This window comes from Myodes glareolus, chromosome 13, assembly GCF_982192425.1.
Source record: "Myodes glareolus chromosome 13, mMyoGla1.1, whole genome shotgun sequence".
In the NCBI taxonomy this organism is placed as follows: Eukaryota; Metazoa; Chordata; class Mammalia; order Rodentia; family Cricetidae; genus Myodes; species Myodes glareolus.
In genome coordinates this window covers 8,958,282-8,977,725 of record NC_142038.1, presented here as the reverse complement: position 1 = coordinate 8,977,725, position 19,444 = coordinate 8,958,282, and the positions used below count along the sequence as shown (strand labels likewise).

At 47.3% G+C, this 19,444-nt stretch overlaps 1 protein-coding gene across 3 annotated transcripts in view; it reads left to right on the top strand.

Annotated features, from left to right (window-relative positions):
* Positions 1–16,052: 16,052 nt before the first annotated feature.
* Pard6g (par-6 family cell polarity regulator gamma) overlaps positions 16,053–19,444 on the top strand; it is a 67,608-nt gene continuing 64,216 nt past the window's right edge. The window contains exon 1 of one of the 3 annotated variants that reach the window (XM_087895913.1): positions 16,053–16,248. In XM_087895913.1, coding sequence (XP_087752039.1) covers positions 16,177–16,248 — 72 coding nt within the window. In that variant the 5' untranslated portion in view covers positions 16,053–16,176. Of the gene's footprint in view, positions 16,249–17,178; positions 17,321–19,444 lie in introns of those variants that run through there. The other 2 variants (XM_087895912.1, XM_085676384.2) reach the window with 2 other exon arrangements.

The following is a 19,444-nucleotide window of genomic DNA, read 5'->3' as shown; positions in this document are numbered from 1 at the left end:
AGTTAGGATTCCAAATACTATATTGAATAGATATGGAGAGAGTGGACAACCTTGCCTTGTTCCTGATTTCAGTGGAATCACTTTGAGTTTCTCTTCGTTTAGTTTGATGTTGGCTGTCGGCTTGCCGGTATATTGCCTTTATTATGTTTAGGTATGTTTCTTGTATCCCTGCTGTCTCCAAGACTTTTGTCATGAAGGGGTATTGAATTTTGTCGAAGACTTTTTCAGCATCTAAGGAGATGATCATGTGGGGTTTTTTCCTTCAGTTTGTTTACATGGTGGATGGCATTGGCAGATTTTCAAATGTTGAACTATCCTTGCATCACTGGGATGAAGCCGACTTGGTCATGGTGGATGATTTTTCTGATATATTTTTGGATTCAGTTTACTAGTATTTATTGAGTATTTTTGCATCATTATTCATGAGTGAGATTGATCTGTAATTCTCTTTTTTAGTAGTTAGTGTCTTTGTATGGTTTGGGTATCAGGGTAACAGTAGTCTCATAAAAAGAGTTTGGCAATGTTAGATGCTCCTCAACTGAAGTAAGGATAAAAGAAATGTACATTTACACAATGGAGTACTGCTCAGCAATGAAAAATAATGACATCTTGAAATTGGCAGGCAAATCAATGGATCTAGAAAAAACATGTTGAGTGAGGTAACCCAGACCCAGAAAGACAAATAGAATATGTACTCCCTCATAAGTGCCTTTGAGACATAAAGCAAAGAAAAACCAGTCTACAGTCCACAACCCCAGAGAACCTAGGCAACAAAGAGGACCCTAAGAGAGACATATATGGATCTACATAGGAAGGAGAAAAAGACAAGATCTCCTGAGTAAAGCTGGAGTGTGGGGGTCACGGGAGAGGGGAGAAAGGGAAAGGGGAGGTAGGGAGGGGAGTGGAGAAAAATGTATAGCTCAATAAAAAACAATTTTAAAAAAAGAATTGAGTTATATGTTTTGCTAGAGGTGGTCCTCAGTCTGCTTACTGCCTGTGATAGGGTTTCATTCAGTCACCCTGAACTTGGTTTCAGCTATACAGAACAATGCTGTAGTTGTAACAATTACAAGAAAATATACCAGTTGGTTTATGGACACACAGTGCTGGCTTAGAGACTAGTCTATTATTATTATTATTATTATTATTATTATTATTATTATTATTATTATTATTATTATTGTGTGTGGATATATGTGTTTTTGAGTGTGTCTGTCTGTGTATGTGTGTGTGTATGATGTGTGTGTTAATGTGAGACGACATATGCCATGAAATGTGTCTGTAAACCAGAAGAAATCTTTGCAGAGTCCTTTCTCTCCTTCCACCTTTCCCTGAGTTCTAGGAACTGAGCTCGGGTCCTTCCTCAGGCTCAAGCAGCAAGCCCTTTCACCTGCTGAGCCATCTCGCCAGCCTCTAATTTGTTTTTAGAGTTTGCATATACAGTTTTAACTCGAGGTAAATTTAGCCCAGACAGTCCTGAAAGTGTTAGACAACTGAGCTAGCTAGAGACCCACTCAGAAGGCAAGAGTGATGGGTGTAAGCTGGGGATATCTACTTCAGACTTATGGAAATCAATAGATGGTACTTTCACAACACTATAAATAAATTATAAAACTCTCTCATGAACGACATTGTTTTTAGGAATCTAATCTTGCTTGGGCAGCAGAATTGAAGGACTACAGCAGTGCCAGAGACGGAACCAGTCACGCCTGTTTGTTTTGTTCTAACAGCCACTGTTTTTACTCCTCCCATCTCTCGAGGTTATAAATTAATTTCTACTAATTAAGCACAATTTATATTAACCAAGGAGCCCTTTATAGTGCTATGTTTGTCAGCTAAGGTTTTAGTAGACTGTGTGTTCATTTCGTTCATAGCTACAGTTACACTAGTAGATTTGTAGACGTCAGAGTGCTTTCTCAGCCTGAGAGTCTCCAGGGTTCTTTGGAGAAATGCAGATTGATTTGTTTTGCTTTTTTCTATTCTGTTTATATATTTGAGACAGAATCTGGATTCTGATCTCAGGCTGGACTTGAGTCCACTCTACTCCTGCCTCAGCCTCATGAGTGCTGGGATTGCAGGTGCGCTGTCACTCTCAGGTTCTTATTATATGAAAATCCTCAATCTAGTTGAAATTAGTTCTGTCCGGATTGAAACCCATGTTCATATATCACGGAAACCTAGTCAGTGGTTAGTGAGGTCATTGATCTCCAAGGAGAATCTACTATTGCTAGTTTCTTAAACCAGCCTAACTACATTCTAAACCTTATCCTTATACCCACAAATAAGTGAAACTGTCACCCCTTATTAAAGGGACTTCTTTTCACAACAAATGGACCATTCCATAAAGACACAGCTAGTCAAAATGTGGAGAATAACCAGCCGTGTGATGCCTAGGCCCCATTGATATGTCTACAACACAACCCTTAAACATCACTGAAGAAGAGGCAGGATGTTTGTAAGACTAAGATAACCAGGAAGTTGCTGCATGATTGAGTTTTCTAGATATGACAGTGTAGCATGAATAATAAAAACCCAGAGACAGATACTGGGGTTCAACCTGAAGCTCAGAAAAGCAAAACGGCCAGCCACTGGCTCTTACCTCTACCTCAGACTGAAATGGCGATTTGCCGCCACAAAATCTCAAAATGAGATTGAGCTGAGAGCTGTCTCCTCCCACCTTATATTCCCCTCTAGGACTGGGATTAAAGGCGTGCACCACTACTGCCTGGCTCTGTGACTAACTGCTGTGGCTGCTGGGATTAAAGATGTGTGTCTCCACTGCCTGGCCTGTATGACTGACCAGTGGGGCTGTCTCTGATCTTCAAGCAAGCTTTATTTATTAAAATACAAATGAAATATCACTACATGACAGGAAAACTAGACTCATGAAACCTCAACAATATGGCTACTTAAACAAGGCCTGAAATGACAACACCCATTGGCATTCCAGTGTGGATGGGGGAAGTCACACAGGACCCCACCTCTAGATGAGAAGCTACAGGCAACTAATGACTGCTGGGGGGGGGAATTCATCTTCTTCAGAGATTAGCATCCTAATAGAGTGACCACAAATGGTCAGTCCTGAAAATATATATACATACAAGCAGCACTAAACAGACTTAGTAGGTTGCATTTATATATTTATCCGTGTGTTTGTGTGTCTGTCTCTGTGTATGTGTGTGTGTGAGAGAGAGACAGAGAAAGAGACAGAGAATAATAATTAAAGAATAAGAAGCAATGAAATTGGAAGAGAGTAGAAGGAGGAAGGGACATAGGAAAGGTTGGAAGGAAAGGGGAGAATGATGTGATTATATAATTTTCTGGAATTTTAACTTTTAAAAATAATGTCTTCGGGCTGGAGAAGTAGTTCAGCGGTAGAGTGGTGACGTAGCACACAAAGGCCTGGATCCAACCCCCTGCACTGTAAAATAAAAAAACAAATTTTTAAAACTACCTCTTACTGTTACAGTTTAGTTATTAATGAAGCTGGATATTTCTTGTAGTTGGTAGGCATTCAGATTTCCTCTCGTGAAGTGCCTCCCTGTCTCCCTTTTTACATTTACACATTGTTTTGTTTTCTTGTTAATTCTTAAAAATTGCTATTATAATCTAGATAAAAATACATTTGTTAATTTCCAACATTAAACACAACTTTGCCCCTCCCCCCACCAAAGACATCACTATTCTTACACACTGAGTTATCACTCAGCATTTCGTGGACAATGTGTTTGCTCTGGCTCTCAGACTCCTTGGAAACCCATTTTCTCCAGAAGCATTGATCTATTAGATTTACATTTTGGTTCCTTTCTCCTATTAGACTGTGCAAAAAGTAGAAAACTTTAAAAATAATTCACAGCTTCCCACAATGGCCTCTCTAGACCTCCATTCAGAGACTGACATATATCTGGTCTTGGCAACTTTCCTTAGTCTTGGAGGAAGGTCCGAAAACTTCTTTCTTCTATCTTTGACTCTAAAGTCAGAACCATGTGGCTGAAACTGCCAAGTTCTGCTACTTTCTGAGTCTAGAACATGGTACCTTCATCAGTTTTCTGTTTTCCATGTCTTTCTTTACTGCCTGAGCTTGGCTGTCCTGGAACTTGTTCTGTAGACCAAACTGTCCGCAAACTCGGAGATCTGCCAGTCTCTGCCTTGCAAATTCTGGGATTAAAGGCCTGTGCTATCACACCTGGCCCCAAACTTTTAATTCCTTTTCACAAGTTGGAAACTTATCTGGGTGGGATCTTGCCCTGAAGTAACCACTCCCTTTATTCCATTTCTTAATTCATTTGTCTCCTAGAACACAGGACTTGGTTCCATTCCACTTTTTGATGCTCCTTTTCTCCTCAAATTGTAATTTTTGTTTTCTTATTTGCTCAGCTTTCTCCCGTCTATTATAAATCTTCATTAGAGTTAACACTAACAACCATATGACAGTCTATACTAGACAGTTTTGAGATTTCCTCTACCAACAGAATTAATCCAAATCTCTTCACTTTAGCCTCAGGCAGACTCTTCAGACAAGGGTAAACGGCAGCCACTTTCTTCACCCAAATATCACAAAAAGATCTCTAGGTAACATACTAAAATTCTTCTCCTTTGAAGCCTCTTGAGCCATACCCCCACAATTCAAATCATTCTCAACACCACTGTCTTCCATGTTTCTACTAGAACGGCCCATTAAGTAGTGTTTAAAGAATTCCACTGTTTTTTTAACTCAAAGTACCAAATTCAAATTCCTCCAAACAAAAGCCTACTCAGCTCTATAACAGCAGTACCCTGGTCCCTCGTACTGTTGATTCCTGACCTTTGATTCACTCACTGATCCATGACACATAACCCCAATCCCAAACCCTAACACCTAGCTCCTAACCCCTAACCCTAACCTTAACTCATTGCAAGTAGTGGGCAAACAGTGCAGACATAAAGTCGCTTGGAGATGACTTGAATTTAAAAGAGCTCTTATAAGGAGTGTTGAGAGCCTGTCTCAAGGACACAACTAGAAGGTACCATCCAATCAGAGTTTGCCCTCACCAGACACCAGGTCTACCAGATGCTTGATTTTAGATTTTTCTGACCTTAATTGCACTTTTATATTTGGAATAATCAATGGCTGTCTAATTGTACTTAACGTTCACTCAAAAGATGGTAATTCATGTCTGATGCTATAAATCTAGCCTATGGTTAGTCTATGGCTGGTGAAGTCATAGACCAAAGGAGAACCCACTACTGACATATTTTCTAAACTAGTACAATATAATACTTATATTTGTATCCACAGATAAGTATAGCTCTCACCTGTCATCGAAGAAGCATTCTTTTGCAACAGATAGAGATGAATACAGAGATTCACAACTGGTCAAAATATAGATAACAAGTGTCCATGTGGTCCCCAACACCAACTGATACATCTGTAATGCCATTTCTATGGTAAGGCTCAGGGAACATCCCAGAGGTGGAGGTGGATAGATTGTAAGAGCCAGAGTGCCAGCTGCTAGACAATGTACCCAGGCATGCCAAGGAAAAAAACATAGGAACTCTCGGCAATAGTTTGCCTGAATAAGATAAATATAATCTCAATATCGGTTGACAAATCAATGTGGATGGGGTCAATCCAACGAAGTCCTACACCTTGGTGAAGAACTACAGGTGGTCAGTGGTGGCTGAAAGTGGGAGAAATATTTTTTTTCCAGGGACGAGCTTCCATGTTGGTTGCCTGATCTCATGTGCTCAGCCCTGAACACATGCATGTGTGAGCAGCAATAAATAGACTCAGTAGGTTGCTTTGTATGTGTGCATACATGCATGTGTGTGTGTGTTGAAGACACATCAGACACATCAGAACAATGATTCTGTTGGCTCCAAGTTTCTAAAGGATGAGTGGTTTCTAATGTCTCTTTTTGTTTACAGTACTTTTTATTTTTCAATAGTGGGCAACATTAATTATAACATAAAAAATTTATGAGTGGAATTTAGCCTTTCATGTACTTGTCACTTAAAATTAATAAATAAGACCTGACGTTGGATCAGGGAAATGCAAATCAAAACCACTTTGAGATACCATCTTACACCTGTCAGAATAGCTAAAGTCAAAAACACCAACGATAGCCTATGCTGGAGAGGATGTGGGGTGAGGGGAACACTCATCCATTGTTGGTGGGAATGCAAACTCGTGCAGCCACTGTGGAAATCAGTGTGGCGGTTTCTCAGGAAACTGGGAGTCAACCTCCCTCAGGACCCAGCAATACCACTCTTGGGAATATACCCTAAAGATTCCCTAACATACTACAAAAGCATTTGTTCAACTATGTTCATAGCTGCACTATTTGTAATAGCCAGAACATGGAAACAACCTAGGTGCCCCTCAATAGAAGAATGGTTAAAAAAGGTGTGGAACATATATACATTAGAGTTTTACTCGGCGGTTAAAAACAATGACATCTTGAATTTTGCATGCAAATGGATGGAAATAGAAAACGCTTTACTGAGTGAGGTAAGCCAGACCCAAAAAGAGGAACACGGTATGTATTCACTCATAAGTGGATTCTAACCATAATTAAAGGTCTTTGAGCCTATTATTCGTGATCCTAGAGAAGCTAAATAAGAAGATGAACCTGATGAAGATTATTTAGCTATCCACCAGGAGGTAGGAAATAGACAAGAGTCCCAGGTAACCTCGGGTGCATGGGGGGGGTGGGAGGGTCGATGGAGGGGGAGAGGGCTAGAGAGAAGGGAGTAGGGGAGGAACGGGGAAATCTTGGTGGCCGGGGATGGTGGGGGAGGGAGGTAGGATGAATATGGGATCAGGGAACAATATATTTCAACTAAGGGAGCCATTTTAGGGTTTACAGGAGACTTGATTATATATGGGATCCCAGGTCCAAGGAGAAATCCCCCAGATTGCTCTCTGGACAGAGGAGAGGGTGCCTGAACCGGCCGTGGCCCATGACCATACTGATGTATATTTTGCTTATCACCATAGATCCTTCGTCTGGCGAAGGACGGCTATGCAGTCGGAGGCCCACATTGGAGCAACGGATTGAGCCCCCCGAGGTCCGGAGGGGGAGCGGAAGGAGGAGGAACATGAAAGACGAAATCAGTACTGCGAGGGATGCTATCACCCACTGATACAAGGGAACGGATCTGATGAGAATTTACCAGGGCCAGTCGGACTGGGACTGAACGAGGACGTGATCTAGCCAGATTCTCGGAATTTGGCCGGATTCTCTGACTGTGGCTGGCCCGGGGTCTTTCTGAAAAGCCATTGACTATGACACTGGGACCTGTTTCCTCTGCATATGCTGGATTTTGGGGATCCAGTCTGTTTGGATGCTCGCCTTCCTGGACCTGGAGGGAGGGGGAGGGAGCTGGAGCTTCCCACAGGGCAGGAAACCCTGACTGCCCTGGGGGACGGAGGGGAAGGAGGGGGGGAGTGGGGGGAGTGGGAGGGTGTTGGGAGGGGGGGCGGAAATGGAAACTTTTATAATTTAATAAAATTTACTAAAAAAAAAATATATAAAAAAAAAAAAAAAAAGACCTGACGTTGGGAGAAGATGGGATATTGGGCCCTCAGGGAGTTGGGCAGTAAGAAGTGGATATGATTGAGACACGCTGTTTACTTGAATGAAATTTTCAAGAAATAAATAAAAATTAAAATAAATACAAGAATTTTCATTTTTCAAAATCATTTCTAAACTCAGGTACTTAAAAGTTTAGGTAGAATCTGTGCAAGTCATGTTAGGGAGAGGGGGTCTGGGTTCCTCCATGTCTTGCCTGAAGAAAACCTTATTCTCTGTAGGGTGGAAATAAGGTGGAGAGCCTGGAAGAAAGCTGCTTGAACATGTAGGAAGAAGAGTAGGTTGGGCGGGGGAAAGGAACCATGAGCTCCCAAAGGCTGCTTGAATCAGCAGAGCCTTTCAGAGTAGCACTGAGAAGATGGAGGCCGCTTCCAGGGACACAGACAGCAATGGGTTCTGCAGACCACAGAGAAGTATGGGTCTAATGTGTGCTGGGGGATCTTGTGTCCAGATGGGGCAGGTGAGAGGCCGGCCTCCATGTGGAGAGAGTCCAAGGTGGCATGCTGACATTAATGACCTATTGGGAAAGAGCAACGCGGGCAGAAATATTGAGGTCATCACCTATTAGCAACCTCCGCTGATGAGTGTCCAGAAAGATTACCTAAGAAGATAACGTGGGATCTGTTACATATGTGTAAGCAGAAAAGACAGGAGATGGAGTTTCTGGGCCTTTCTTAACCCTTGATTTTGCATTTATTCTCTGCAGTTAAATAATTCAAAGACATCAGAAGAGGATGCAAAATGTGGAGATTGGAAAGGGAACCAAGAGACAGAAATTATATCAGGAAAATGTGTTGGGGCATGGAGAGTTTCTCAATTTGTCTCGGGACTGGACATCAGGGTTCACAGTGGGATGTTTGAGACCAACTCCTCATTGTCCTGTTGGCTTTGCTGTATCATCCGTGCTTCCCTTGCATTTCCTTGTCCCCTATCACAATGACTGTCACAATGTGTCCATTCCCTGTGTCTGTTTTACTTTGTGCTAGACAGCTGTCTCCAGCACTGCCCAGTGGACTGGCAGATAAGCAAATGGGTTCTGTGTACATAGATTCTGATGTCTTCAGCACACACACACAGGCATATATGCACACATACAAAGCAACCTACTGAGTCTATTTATTGCTGCTCACACATGCATGTCTTCTGAGCTGAGCACATGGGATCAGGCAACCAATGTGGAAGCTCATCCCCGGAAAAAAAATATCTGCCTGCTTTTGCCTCCCTAGCCCTTCTGGCTAGAGGACTGGATTGCAAGCTGGCTATTAGTTCTCTTCCCTTGGATTAAGAACGGCTACAGAATGCCAGGTCTGGCGGCGCACACCTTCAGTCCCGGCACTCAGGGAAAGGGTTGGTGTTAGGGAGGCAGAAGCAGGCAGATGAATCCCTGAGTTCTAAGCCTGCCTGGTCTACAGAGGTAGTTCCAGGGCAGCTGGGGCTACACAGAGAAACAGAAATGGCTTCATAAATTTTTTGTTCATATCTGGGTGAGGGATATTAGACATACAGCCAAGTGATTTGGTAACTTCCAGAGATTTCACCCAATCTGAAAGGGAAGAACTGACATGTCGGTGCTAGAACGAATGAACTCTGCATGCCTGGCTACAGGGTTATTATTCAGCCCACAGCCAGAGGGCATGGAGGATTCCATGGTGTTTGTGTAACCAGCAGACAGCACCATGGCAAAATCTGACAAATGAAACATTGTCTTGGAGAGTGCCAAAAGCTGATCCACCCCAAAGCTGTGTTGAAGTAGACAAGGAAACAAGCACCCCATCTTTTCCTCCTATAGAGCCTGCAAGGAGTTCAAACCTCCCAGGTACCTGGCAGGAGTGCCCGGGGTGACTATAGTACTAAACAGAAGCTCCACCCCTGAGCGGGCCACGTCTCTCTGCCAGGATACCACACTCAGTGGGATATGCCAGCTCAGCAGAATAAGGCTTCATGAACCACCACCACCCCTCCCTACACACACACACACACACACACACACACACACACACACACACACACGAGATTCTGGTCCTTGGCATGAGCACTTCATTTCATGTCCTAGGTACTTTTGTTTGCGTTTTAAACACTTGCTTCAGTGTTTAGGGCAGAGCCGCAGCAAGCAGGCTGACCCTCTGCCTTTCACTTTTGACTCATGCTCACAGCCTCCCGTGGACCAGTAAGTAAGCTCCAGGCCAAGGTGGGGGCACTCAGTGGTTCAGGGGCTTCCAGCAGAGCCACTTTGGAGCATGTGAACAGATGTGAACAACAATTTCCACATGGCTCTGGAATGTGCGGAATTTATTCTTTTGTGACTGCGAGCGCTGTCTGCAGAAGGAGCTGCTACTGGGTCTTTGCTATAGATCGTGCACAGAGGCCACATCGTCTTCGTCACAAAAGGCAGAAACATCCTCGGGGAGCAGGTAGAGAGCAAAACCTGGGCACTTGTACACCTTTAGATGAGAGTCAAAGTGAGAGCAAGCCTCACCATGACCCTTGCTGATTTCCACTCTAATAGTTAGGTTTTATATTATCCAAGAAATATACACCCTGCCTGGTGTGCAGCCGCACACAATTCAAGCATCATGAAATGCTTCCCAAGCATCAAAAACCATACCTTAGAGAACATTTTCCTGGGAAATCGTATCTCAACAACCTGAACATAAAAGCACCTCCCTTTGTTGGTTGTTGATGACAATAGACCCTGAGTGATTAGTAGAACTGTGGCTATTAACCAATAATAATACTTAAAATACAGTCACCCTACACAACCTTCATGTTTGGGGGGAAAGATCGGAGATCTGGAGTGTGCACCTAGATGCGTTCTCTAGTGGCTTCGAAAGGCTGTCTTCTCACCCGCGGGCCTGCAGCAGGAGCTGGAGAGAAATCTACTCCTCCGTGTCGATCTCCACTGCTTCTCTCCGCCGCCTCCTTCTGCTGAGGGCCTTCAAAGCTAGGATCTCTAGGTGTGTGCTGAACTGCTTCTTTGGGGGAGACCCTGCTGCATCTTCTTTGGCCTTTAACATTACACAACCTCCATTAGAACTTGTTAATGGCTGGAAGAAAAAAAAAGAATCTCCACTGGAAATCAATCACTTACTCTGGTACCTAGGCCACATTACCTGTTAGGTGGTAAGATCAGATGGTACCCACTTGCAAAGAACACCCTCCATCAGGAAGGACCCCCAAGTCCTATATCCCTTTTGTTGTCTGTACTTCGTTGAGGACCATTCATGGTACCAGAGAATCCTGAGCCTGCTGTTCTACAGGACCAGAACCTGCTTAGTTATTGGCCGGTCCATTGGGCCATCCTCAGGATGTCAGTCTATTGAAGCACAACAGACATAGGAAATGAATACAGAGAGACAGAAGTTGTGCCAGGACATTAGAGATGCCAGGAAAACACTGGAAATAAAGCAAAGGCAGCAGTGGGGGGGGGGGGGGCAGGTCTCCAAAACGCCGACGCCGTCCCTGGTGCTTTCTTTTTGAAAAAAGAAAAAGTAAGGGGTTATCTCTTTGAAAACTTTAATCTATGAAGTAAAAAGGAAAATACACAGAAATACAACAGACAAAGAGGAAGATAAAATAGACAATCAAGACTAGGGTGGGGGACAGGAAACACTTCAGGCAGGAGATGAGCTCAGAGAACAGCCAGAGGAGGGACAGTGACCGGATAATGAGCTACATCGGGAGGCTCGGCAGCACCCACTGGTCCAGGCCACTCCCGTTTGACATTCTCCCTGCAATAACACTGAAATGGGCTCTGGGCAAAACTGTGGGCAGGGCATACTTGGCATTCATCCAGGTGCCATCCGCCACCCCCAGGGTTCTAACTGATCTCGGGCCTTGTCCTCAGAGCACCCAGGGTGTCCAGTATCCTCTGAACTGTGACCTCCAGAGTTCCTCCTACACACACTGATGCCTGATGAGACACAGCAGGAGTCTGAATGGAACACTTACTCCGGGTCCTCTGCCTTAAGAGGAAATGGACTTTGACCCACTCGGGGGATGCTTCGCATTTTTAATTTTATTATTTCAACACATTTTCTTACGAGCTTTTACACCAAAGTACCCTTTGAAAGGAGAGGTTCCGTGATGAGATTTTCAGCTTTTCATCTTTTGTACCCAGACGGGACTTGCACCGTTTGCTTTTCTTTGAAGTGCCGGGGAGCCCAGCGCAGAGCAGGGCTTGATATTTATTTTGATTGGTTTCGCAGCAGGCTAACTTCTCCCTGTCTTCATCACCAGACCCAGAGACCAGACACAAGGACGGCACAGGTCTCCACACTTCAAAATATGCAGAGTTCTGCACACTAAAATTCCTACGGGGTCCTGCGGTGAAGATGAAGAATGGGCGGCGGTGGGGAGACGAAGGCGGGAAACAGTAGCCCTTGGTACAGCGGACGTTTCGCTGGGCTGTATCCCTTCTTATAGTAAGAGCTGCCCTTCTTAGCATCACTGGCCTCAGCACTCAGTAGCACACCCAGCCTTCCTCACAGTGGCTGCTTCTAGACGCTGCCAAGTTTCCCGTGGGGGAGGGGAGGGCAGGGCAGGGCAAGGTGATTTGCTTAAGAACCACCAGGCATCACCACCCCTGCGCTCTCCCGGTGGGCTGCTTCGGGGGTATGAGGGGCTTACTTATCTCCTATCCAGGATGCTCTGGCTGGTACCGACATCTTCTGTGCAGACAGCAGCGTGAGCTCCACAGCCTGGATAATCTAGTAAATCTCGAAACCGCTTTTTCTTTAGCACCCTAGAAACAGCTCCTTTAGGGGTGTTTTGTTATTTTAAAAGCTGAAAAAGCAGTCAAGGACGCCGGTGCCAATCTCCTTTCGTTCTGATAAAGGGCTCCAAGCTGCCGCTTATCTAGAAATCTGAGGTTTTGAAGACCTCTGCTTTTTTTTCCCCGTTTCAAGGACTGACAACCTAAAGCAAAGGTTCTCAACCTTCCTAGTGCTGTGACCCTTTAATACAGTTCCTCATGTTGTGGTGACCCCCAAACACACCATTATTTTAGTTGATACTTCATAACTGTAATTTTGCTACTGTAATGAATCATAACGCAAACATTTGTGTTTTTGATGTCCCCAGGTGACCCTGGGAAAGGGTAGTTCAACCCCCACCAAGGGTCGTGACCCACAGGTTGAAAACTACTGACCTAGTGGCTATATTTAGGATCTACATTCATTTACCGGGGGTGGGTAAGTTGTTGGTCGTTCTTGAGATAATCTCACTAGATTGCTCAGAGTGACTTTGAACTCGCACTCCTCCTAGATTGACCCTGGGTAGCTGGGACTTCAAGGCACGGCTATCACACTCAGGTAGGGTTACCAGTTTCGAAGGATTCTTTGAAGCCTTGCCTTGAGGAAGATTAGGTCCGTCTAGCTCTACTTTCTTTTGAAGGCCTGAGGATCCCTAAAGAGCTGCTGGCCTTCAGTCTATGTTGGAAGCCCAAAGAAGCTGGCTCTAGAATTGGCAAAGTATGCGCAGCAACAGGACAGATGGGCACGTCCAGGAGAGCGAGGGCAACAGGACGGATGGGCATGTCCAGGAGAGAGAGGGCAAGCAGGCAAAGAACAGTTTGCTTTTCCCTTGTCCTTTAGCTGAGCTTCCACCAGAAGCTGCCGTCCACAGTTAGGGCGGGTCTTTCTGCTCCAGGTAATCTGAACAAGAGTCAATATTTTTTTTAAAAAAAAAAAAGTCTCAGAAATTAGGGGATTTAAGATGTAGGAATGACTTCACCACTTGTAATATCCCTCACAGGAGTGCCTGGAGGCTTGTGCTTTAGTTGATTCCAGATGGAGTTAAATTGACAAACAGGACTAGCCATCGGGGCAGGGCACTCAGTCCTCACCACGCTCCTGAGTCTCTCCCATCCACAGGACAGTCCACCTGGAGGGAACAGCGAGCCGCAGAACTGTGGCTTCCCACAAGCCCGAAGGACCGTACTGTTAGGCATCTTCACTTCAAATAAAGCTATCATGAACTCCTGGGTCCCATACCTAGCTCTGTATGAAACTGGGTGTGGAAGCACACACACATGTATGTAATTCCAGCACTGTGGAGGAGGAGGCAGGAGGATGAGAAGTTTAATGTCATCTTCAGTTATGTAGCAACTTGGAGGCTGGCTGAGGTTATGTGAAGGTCTGAAAAGGAGATAAAGGCAGAATAATAGGAGGGGAAAGAAAGAACTCTGAGGGGATGGGTTGGGAAAGAAGAAGGAAGAGAGGAGACAGCACATCGTCCCTCTTATTTTTCAGTGTGCATCTTCTGGTGTCCATGGTGCCCAGTGTGCATCTCCTGGTGTCCATGGTGTCCAGTGTGCATCTTCTGGTGTCCATGGTGCCCAGTGTGCATCTCCTGGTGTCCATGGTGACCAGTGTGCATCTCCTGATGTCCAGTGTGCATCTCCTGGTGTCCATGGTGTCCAGTGTGCATCTCCTGATGTCCAGTGTGCATCTCCCGGTGTACATGTGCATCTCCTGGTGTCCATGGTGTCCAGTGTGCATCTTCTGGTGTCCATGGTGCCCAGTGTGCATCTCCTGGTGTCCATGTGCATCTCCTGGTGTCCATGGTGTCCAGTGTGCATCTCCTGGTGTCCATGGTGTCCAGTGTGCATCTCCCGGTGTATATGTGCATCTCCTGGTGTCCATGGTGTTCAGTGTGCATCTCCTGGTGTTCATGGTGTCCAGTGTGCATCTCCTGGTGTCCATGGTGTCCAGTGTGCATCTCCTGGTGTCCATGGTGTCCAGTGTGCATCTCCTGATGTCCAGTGTGCATCTTCCGGTGTACATGTGCATCTCCTGGTGTCCATGGTGTCCAGTGTGCATCTCCCGGTGTCCATGGTGTCCAGTGTGCATCTCCTGGTGTCCATGTGCATCTCCCGGTGTCCATGGTGTCCAGTGTGCATCTCCTGGTATTTAGTGTGCTTCTCCCAGTGTTCAGTGTGTGCCTCCCGGTATCCACAGTATCCAGTGTGCACCTCCTGGTGTCCTCGTTGCTTCTCCCGGTGCCGTGTGTTTTGCGGGCTTACCTCACATATGCCTGTCCAGGGCTCTATGTATCTGCCCCTCTGAACAATCTTAAGTTTGTTCCAAGTGAAAAAATTTAACCCTAAACCACTGTGACAGGCCTATAATAATAAATACACAGCAAAATTAAATAAAGCGTATATTTTGAGGAATACAGTTTGGCAATTTGTTGTTTAAAACTTTAAAGGTACATGTATTCTAGGGCCTAAAAATTCCATTTTAGGAGTCAATATTTTTAAAGCCTCAAAAATAAGTGAAACCTGGAATTCAGCACTTATTATATTAACATGTACAAAATGCAAACATAGCCAATAAAATAGAACCATTATAAGTTATATCTTTATTCGCATAAGCATCTTTAAGAACATTTTCTAAAAACAATTGATAAAAACATCCATTGTAGCCCAGGCAGTGACACAAACATGTTGCAAAGCAGTCACAATTCTATAAAGTATATTACAATAATTACAATAAAATATTCTGTTAACACAAGAAGTAAACAGAAATAAAATATACTCAAAGGTTAGTAGAGTTGATTGCTGAGTGGCCCCGCCGTGGGTAATTCCACTTGTATTTTCTACTTCCGTGCAATGACTTTATGATAAAGATTTAATTCTTTAACTTGCAAATTACAAAGATGCATGAGACATTTTAAGGTATTTTTGTTTGTTTGTTGTTGTTGTTGTTTCGGTTTTGCTGTAGTTTTGGAGCCTGTCCTGGAACTAGCTCTTGTAGACCAGGCTGACCTCGAACTCAGAGAAGGTAGTTTTTAAAGCCTGTGTGTCTTGTCCTAACTTCTTTACAAGCTCTTTAGGGAACAGGTTGCGTCTTGGGCTTCTTCTCCCCTTTTTTCCAAGTGCTCTCTTTTAAGAAGTCTTCCACGGTGTAAGTCTCCCTCCGAACCTATCCTATTTCCTACCAACTGCCATAGAAAAACCCCCGCTGCTCCTCAGAAACAGTTTTAGTTCTCGTTGTCAGCACCACATAGTAGATTTAACGTTAACTCCATCACAATTCGGGACTGGTTTACTATCCTGCCGCTTCTCGTCCTGCCTGTGCTGGACTGTGCATTAAGAGTTCACCACTCAAGGGCGGGACCACCCACAAACCTGGCAACTAGGGCAGGCAGGTGGAGCCCAGTCGGATCAGGCCTGGGGTGCTTCTCATTGGCGTGTTAATAAGGAATCAACCAAAAATCCCTTTCCGGGGCCGATCGTTGTGGGGAAGACAAAACCGCAAGCCCAGTGGACGGCCTAGAGCTTCCTTTGGAAGGGCACCAGGTGGGGGCGTGGCGTGGGAGGTCCCTTATAGGAGGCGGGGCCCTGGGGGCGGGGCTCCGGAGGCGGGGCACTAGGGGCGGGACTCGGGGGAGGCGTCCCATAGCTCCTCCCGCGCGCGGCCCCTGGGGTCCCCGAGGCGCGCGGCCAGCCCAGCTCCGGCCCGCCTCACACCGTGCAGCCGGGCGCCCTAGCGAGCGCGGGCCCGGCGCCGGGCCCGGGCAGACGGCCGGGGGCGTCTCTACCGAGACTCTCTGTGGCCCCTGAGCGGCGAGGGCGAAGGCGAGGCTGAGTGGGACCGAAATCATGAACCGGAGTTTTCACAAATCTCAGACCCTACGCTTCTACGACTGCAGCGCAGTGGAAGTCAAGAGCAAGGTAAAGTGCCCGAGGCCCACCGTGGCGATCTGCACCCGTTCCCCTGGCAAATGAATGGGGCACCCCGCGGAGGGAAACTGGAGCGGTGTGGGAGGCGACCGGCGTCGGCAACTTTGGAGCTTGGGCGCTGCATGCCTCTGCGCAGGGTTCGTGGGATGTGCTCCGGGACCCCGGCGGTCCTCCCTGCTCCCTGTGCGAACACAAAGCCCGGCGGCCGAGGGCCATGGGACAGTCAGTGCAGGCTCTGAACCCGCTCCACGAGAGCTGCTCTTTTGTTCCACGAACTAGAGATGACCCGGGCGCGCCACACGTTGGAGGGGAGGGCTGTGTTTCCGGGGCGATCTAGGAGCTGGGGCTGCTGGGTTTCGGGTCGTGGAGGGGCCTTTGGGGGGCCAGAATCAGGAGGGGGGCCCTGGCTGCACCGCCTGTTTGGCTGTGAGGAGCAAACTGGCGATCGGCTCCCAAATCAGGGCCCTGGCCCAGCCCCCAGTTTGGCGCTGGGTACCAGACCCGGAGCCCCAGGCGCCCTCTACCCTCAGGCCCAGACCCCTTGATCATACACCTGGCCCAGGTCCAATCTTCTTCTACCAAGCCCTGAGCACTCTTCCTACCCAGATATCTTTACCAGACACTCCCCGGGCTTAGATTCCCCCAGTTCCCTAGGGTACCGAGACTCAGAAATTCCCATCAGGGCGAACCCCCAGACCAGACTGCAATCCTCTGGGGCGCGACCCCAGCACAGACTCAGACCCCCTGGGCGCGCCCCGGCCCCTCCCGCTGCTTGTGCCTAGGCAGAGCGTGCCCGAACTTGCGGGTTGCCCTGTGTCTGGATAATTGGCTGATAGGATCTGGCGCTTCTCCCCTCTGCGGGGGCGGCTCCTTCACTGCAGACGCTTGAGTCTGGGAGGGTCTGCAGCGTGGACCCTGCGGGATGGAGAAGGAGCTACTGCTGCTCCGAGTCGGGTGGGAGAAGTTCCTAGAGCCTTTTACTGACTAGGCGATAAGTAGCCTAGTTGCTGTGGTTCTCTGTGTGAAGAAGGCGGAGCTGCTGGAATGGTCCAGGTCACCAAGGGTGAGTTTTCAGCCAATGCTTCCTATGGGCCTACGGCCTGTGATCCATTCGCCTGGTCTCCAGGGAAGTGGTGCCTCATTAGACTACTGATCAACCCCAAGGAGTGCATTAGTGTAAGGTTTTCAGGGTACCAGTAGAAGCGCGGGGAGGGGCAGTCATCGCAGACCCATTGTAATGAATTGCAGGATCTCCTCATTTGGGGACTCTTACTTATAACGAGACCCTACCCTGTTTCCAAATGCTAGTTCCATGACCCTTGCCCCACACCCATCCCTTCTATTGCCCAGGGATGTTCCCAAACTCCCAAATTCATAGAGCTGGGAAGTTAGGGCCCTCCGTTCAGTGGGAGGTCGAAACGATTGCCCCTTTCTTCAGCACTGCAATATGGCAGCCACTTCATTTCCTTAAACTTTTTTGAGATGGTTGTACATTCACAAGCGGATGCCAGCGAGAGACTACCAAAACCTAAGGTCACTTTGCCCAGCCTACTGTGATGTTGACCTCTTGTGTAAGTAGAAGGGATCTTGCCAGGGTTTTGTGGGCTCACTTGTGTGTGCATACAGGCATGTGCACTTGTGTGCCCGCCAGCACCGTGAAGGTTCAGAGCCACCCGTGACAGGATTCTTCCTGACCAGTGAGTGTGAGCAGATTAGTGCTAAGCACTCCGCTCTGGCGCTGCCCTCAGCAGCTGTGCGTGGTACAGCACACTGCCCAACTCCAAAGGAGGCCGTGGGACAGATCTGGAGGAAATGCCCTGCCAGGCCTTATCCTGCAGTTCTGGGCCATGGTCCATGCAGGCTGTTAGGGGAGGAGAGGCCACCTGCCTTTATTTCCTGGAATGTTAGCCCAGCCGCCTCCTCCAGCTCTGCGTAGTAGAGAAATGCCGCTCCATGCCCCGGTGTCTGCGAGCTCAGATGCTACCCCGAGTGGAATAAAGGGCAAGGCTGCAGCTTGTTTGAACTAGGGAGAGTTTGGATGCCCACGCTGATCTCGACAGCCCTGGGATGGCGGTCCCACACTCCCCTCCCCACAATTCAGCATACTCACTGCTTGTCCAGAATGTCCCATGTGGCTCTTCCTTCCATACTCCCCCACGCATCTCCCACTTTGTAGTTGATATGTTATTGTGGCATCTGTCTGCAGGGAAGGACTTTTGTCATGATGCCGGAGGCACGACCTCATGTCAGCACGGACTTCACGCAACTCAAATGTAGAACTGCGGTGCCATGGTTCTGCTTGGTGAAATGGCAGGCCCCCGGGGAGCTGAGTGCACCCAAGTTTTGCCACCTCTCCACCTTTTGGGGGTTTGGGGCAAGTCATTTAGCTTCCCTGTCTCAGTCATTTCGTCTGGAGCATGGGTGTTATATCCGCGCTGCTCGCCTCCCGAGATGAAATGAAGCAGGGACCGTGAGGGGCATGTTGGAAACCACAGCACCGTCCACAGCATCCAGTACCACAGGTCAAGGCCTTGTAGTGCTGTCAGATGCCTGGCCTGAAAATTGCCACACATCCCCCCAAAACTGTGACCCTCTGCCATCTGCCTCAGCTGGCTGGTTCCTGGGTCGGCCAGCCCTGTATGCAGAGGGCACAGGTTACGGCCTGGTTGTTGTCCCCTATTTTCTGTCCCCTTATGCGTCTCTAAAACTTTTATTCTAGCGCCTCATCTCTTCCTCTCCCGAGCCTGTGCGCTTCCGACTTCCTGCTTCTGCCTGCCCTTCTCGCTCCACTTTGACTTTTACCTCTCCTCTCGGAGACTGCAGGCAGAAGGGAGAGGGTGCTTCAGACCGAAGGAAGAAGGGCGAGCGCCTAGGCTGCTGTGAAGGCTATAGCAAGAAGGCCACTGCCGTCGGGGTGGGGGTAGGGGATCAGCAGATACAGTTTTCATCCATCATGTCCTCAGAAAGCCTTTGTCTCCTTGGTATCATCCGCTTGAAAAGCCTGAAAGAAGGACTAACAGGCCCTCCTACCCCAGGAGCGTCTCAACTCCAGAATTAAATGCCTACTTTTCCAGGTTCTTTTCTACACCGTACAGTGTCAGTTCACACCCGGTTCATCCTGTGCCCCTAAGTAAGAGTCTGTGGTTTCCCCACCCGAGAGCCTATGCTAGACTGTCCCCCTTCTGCA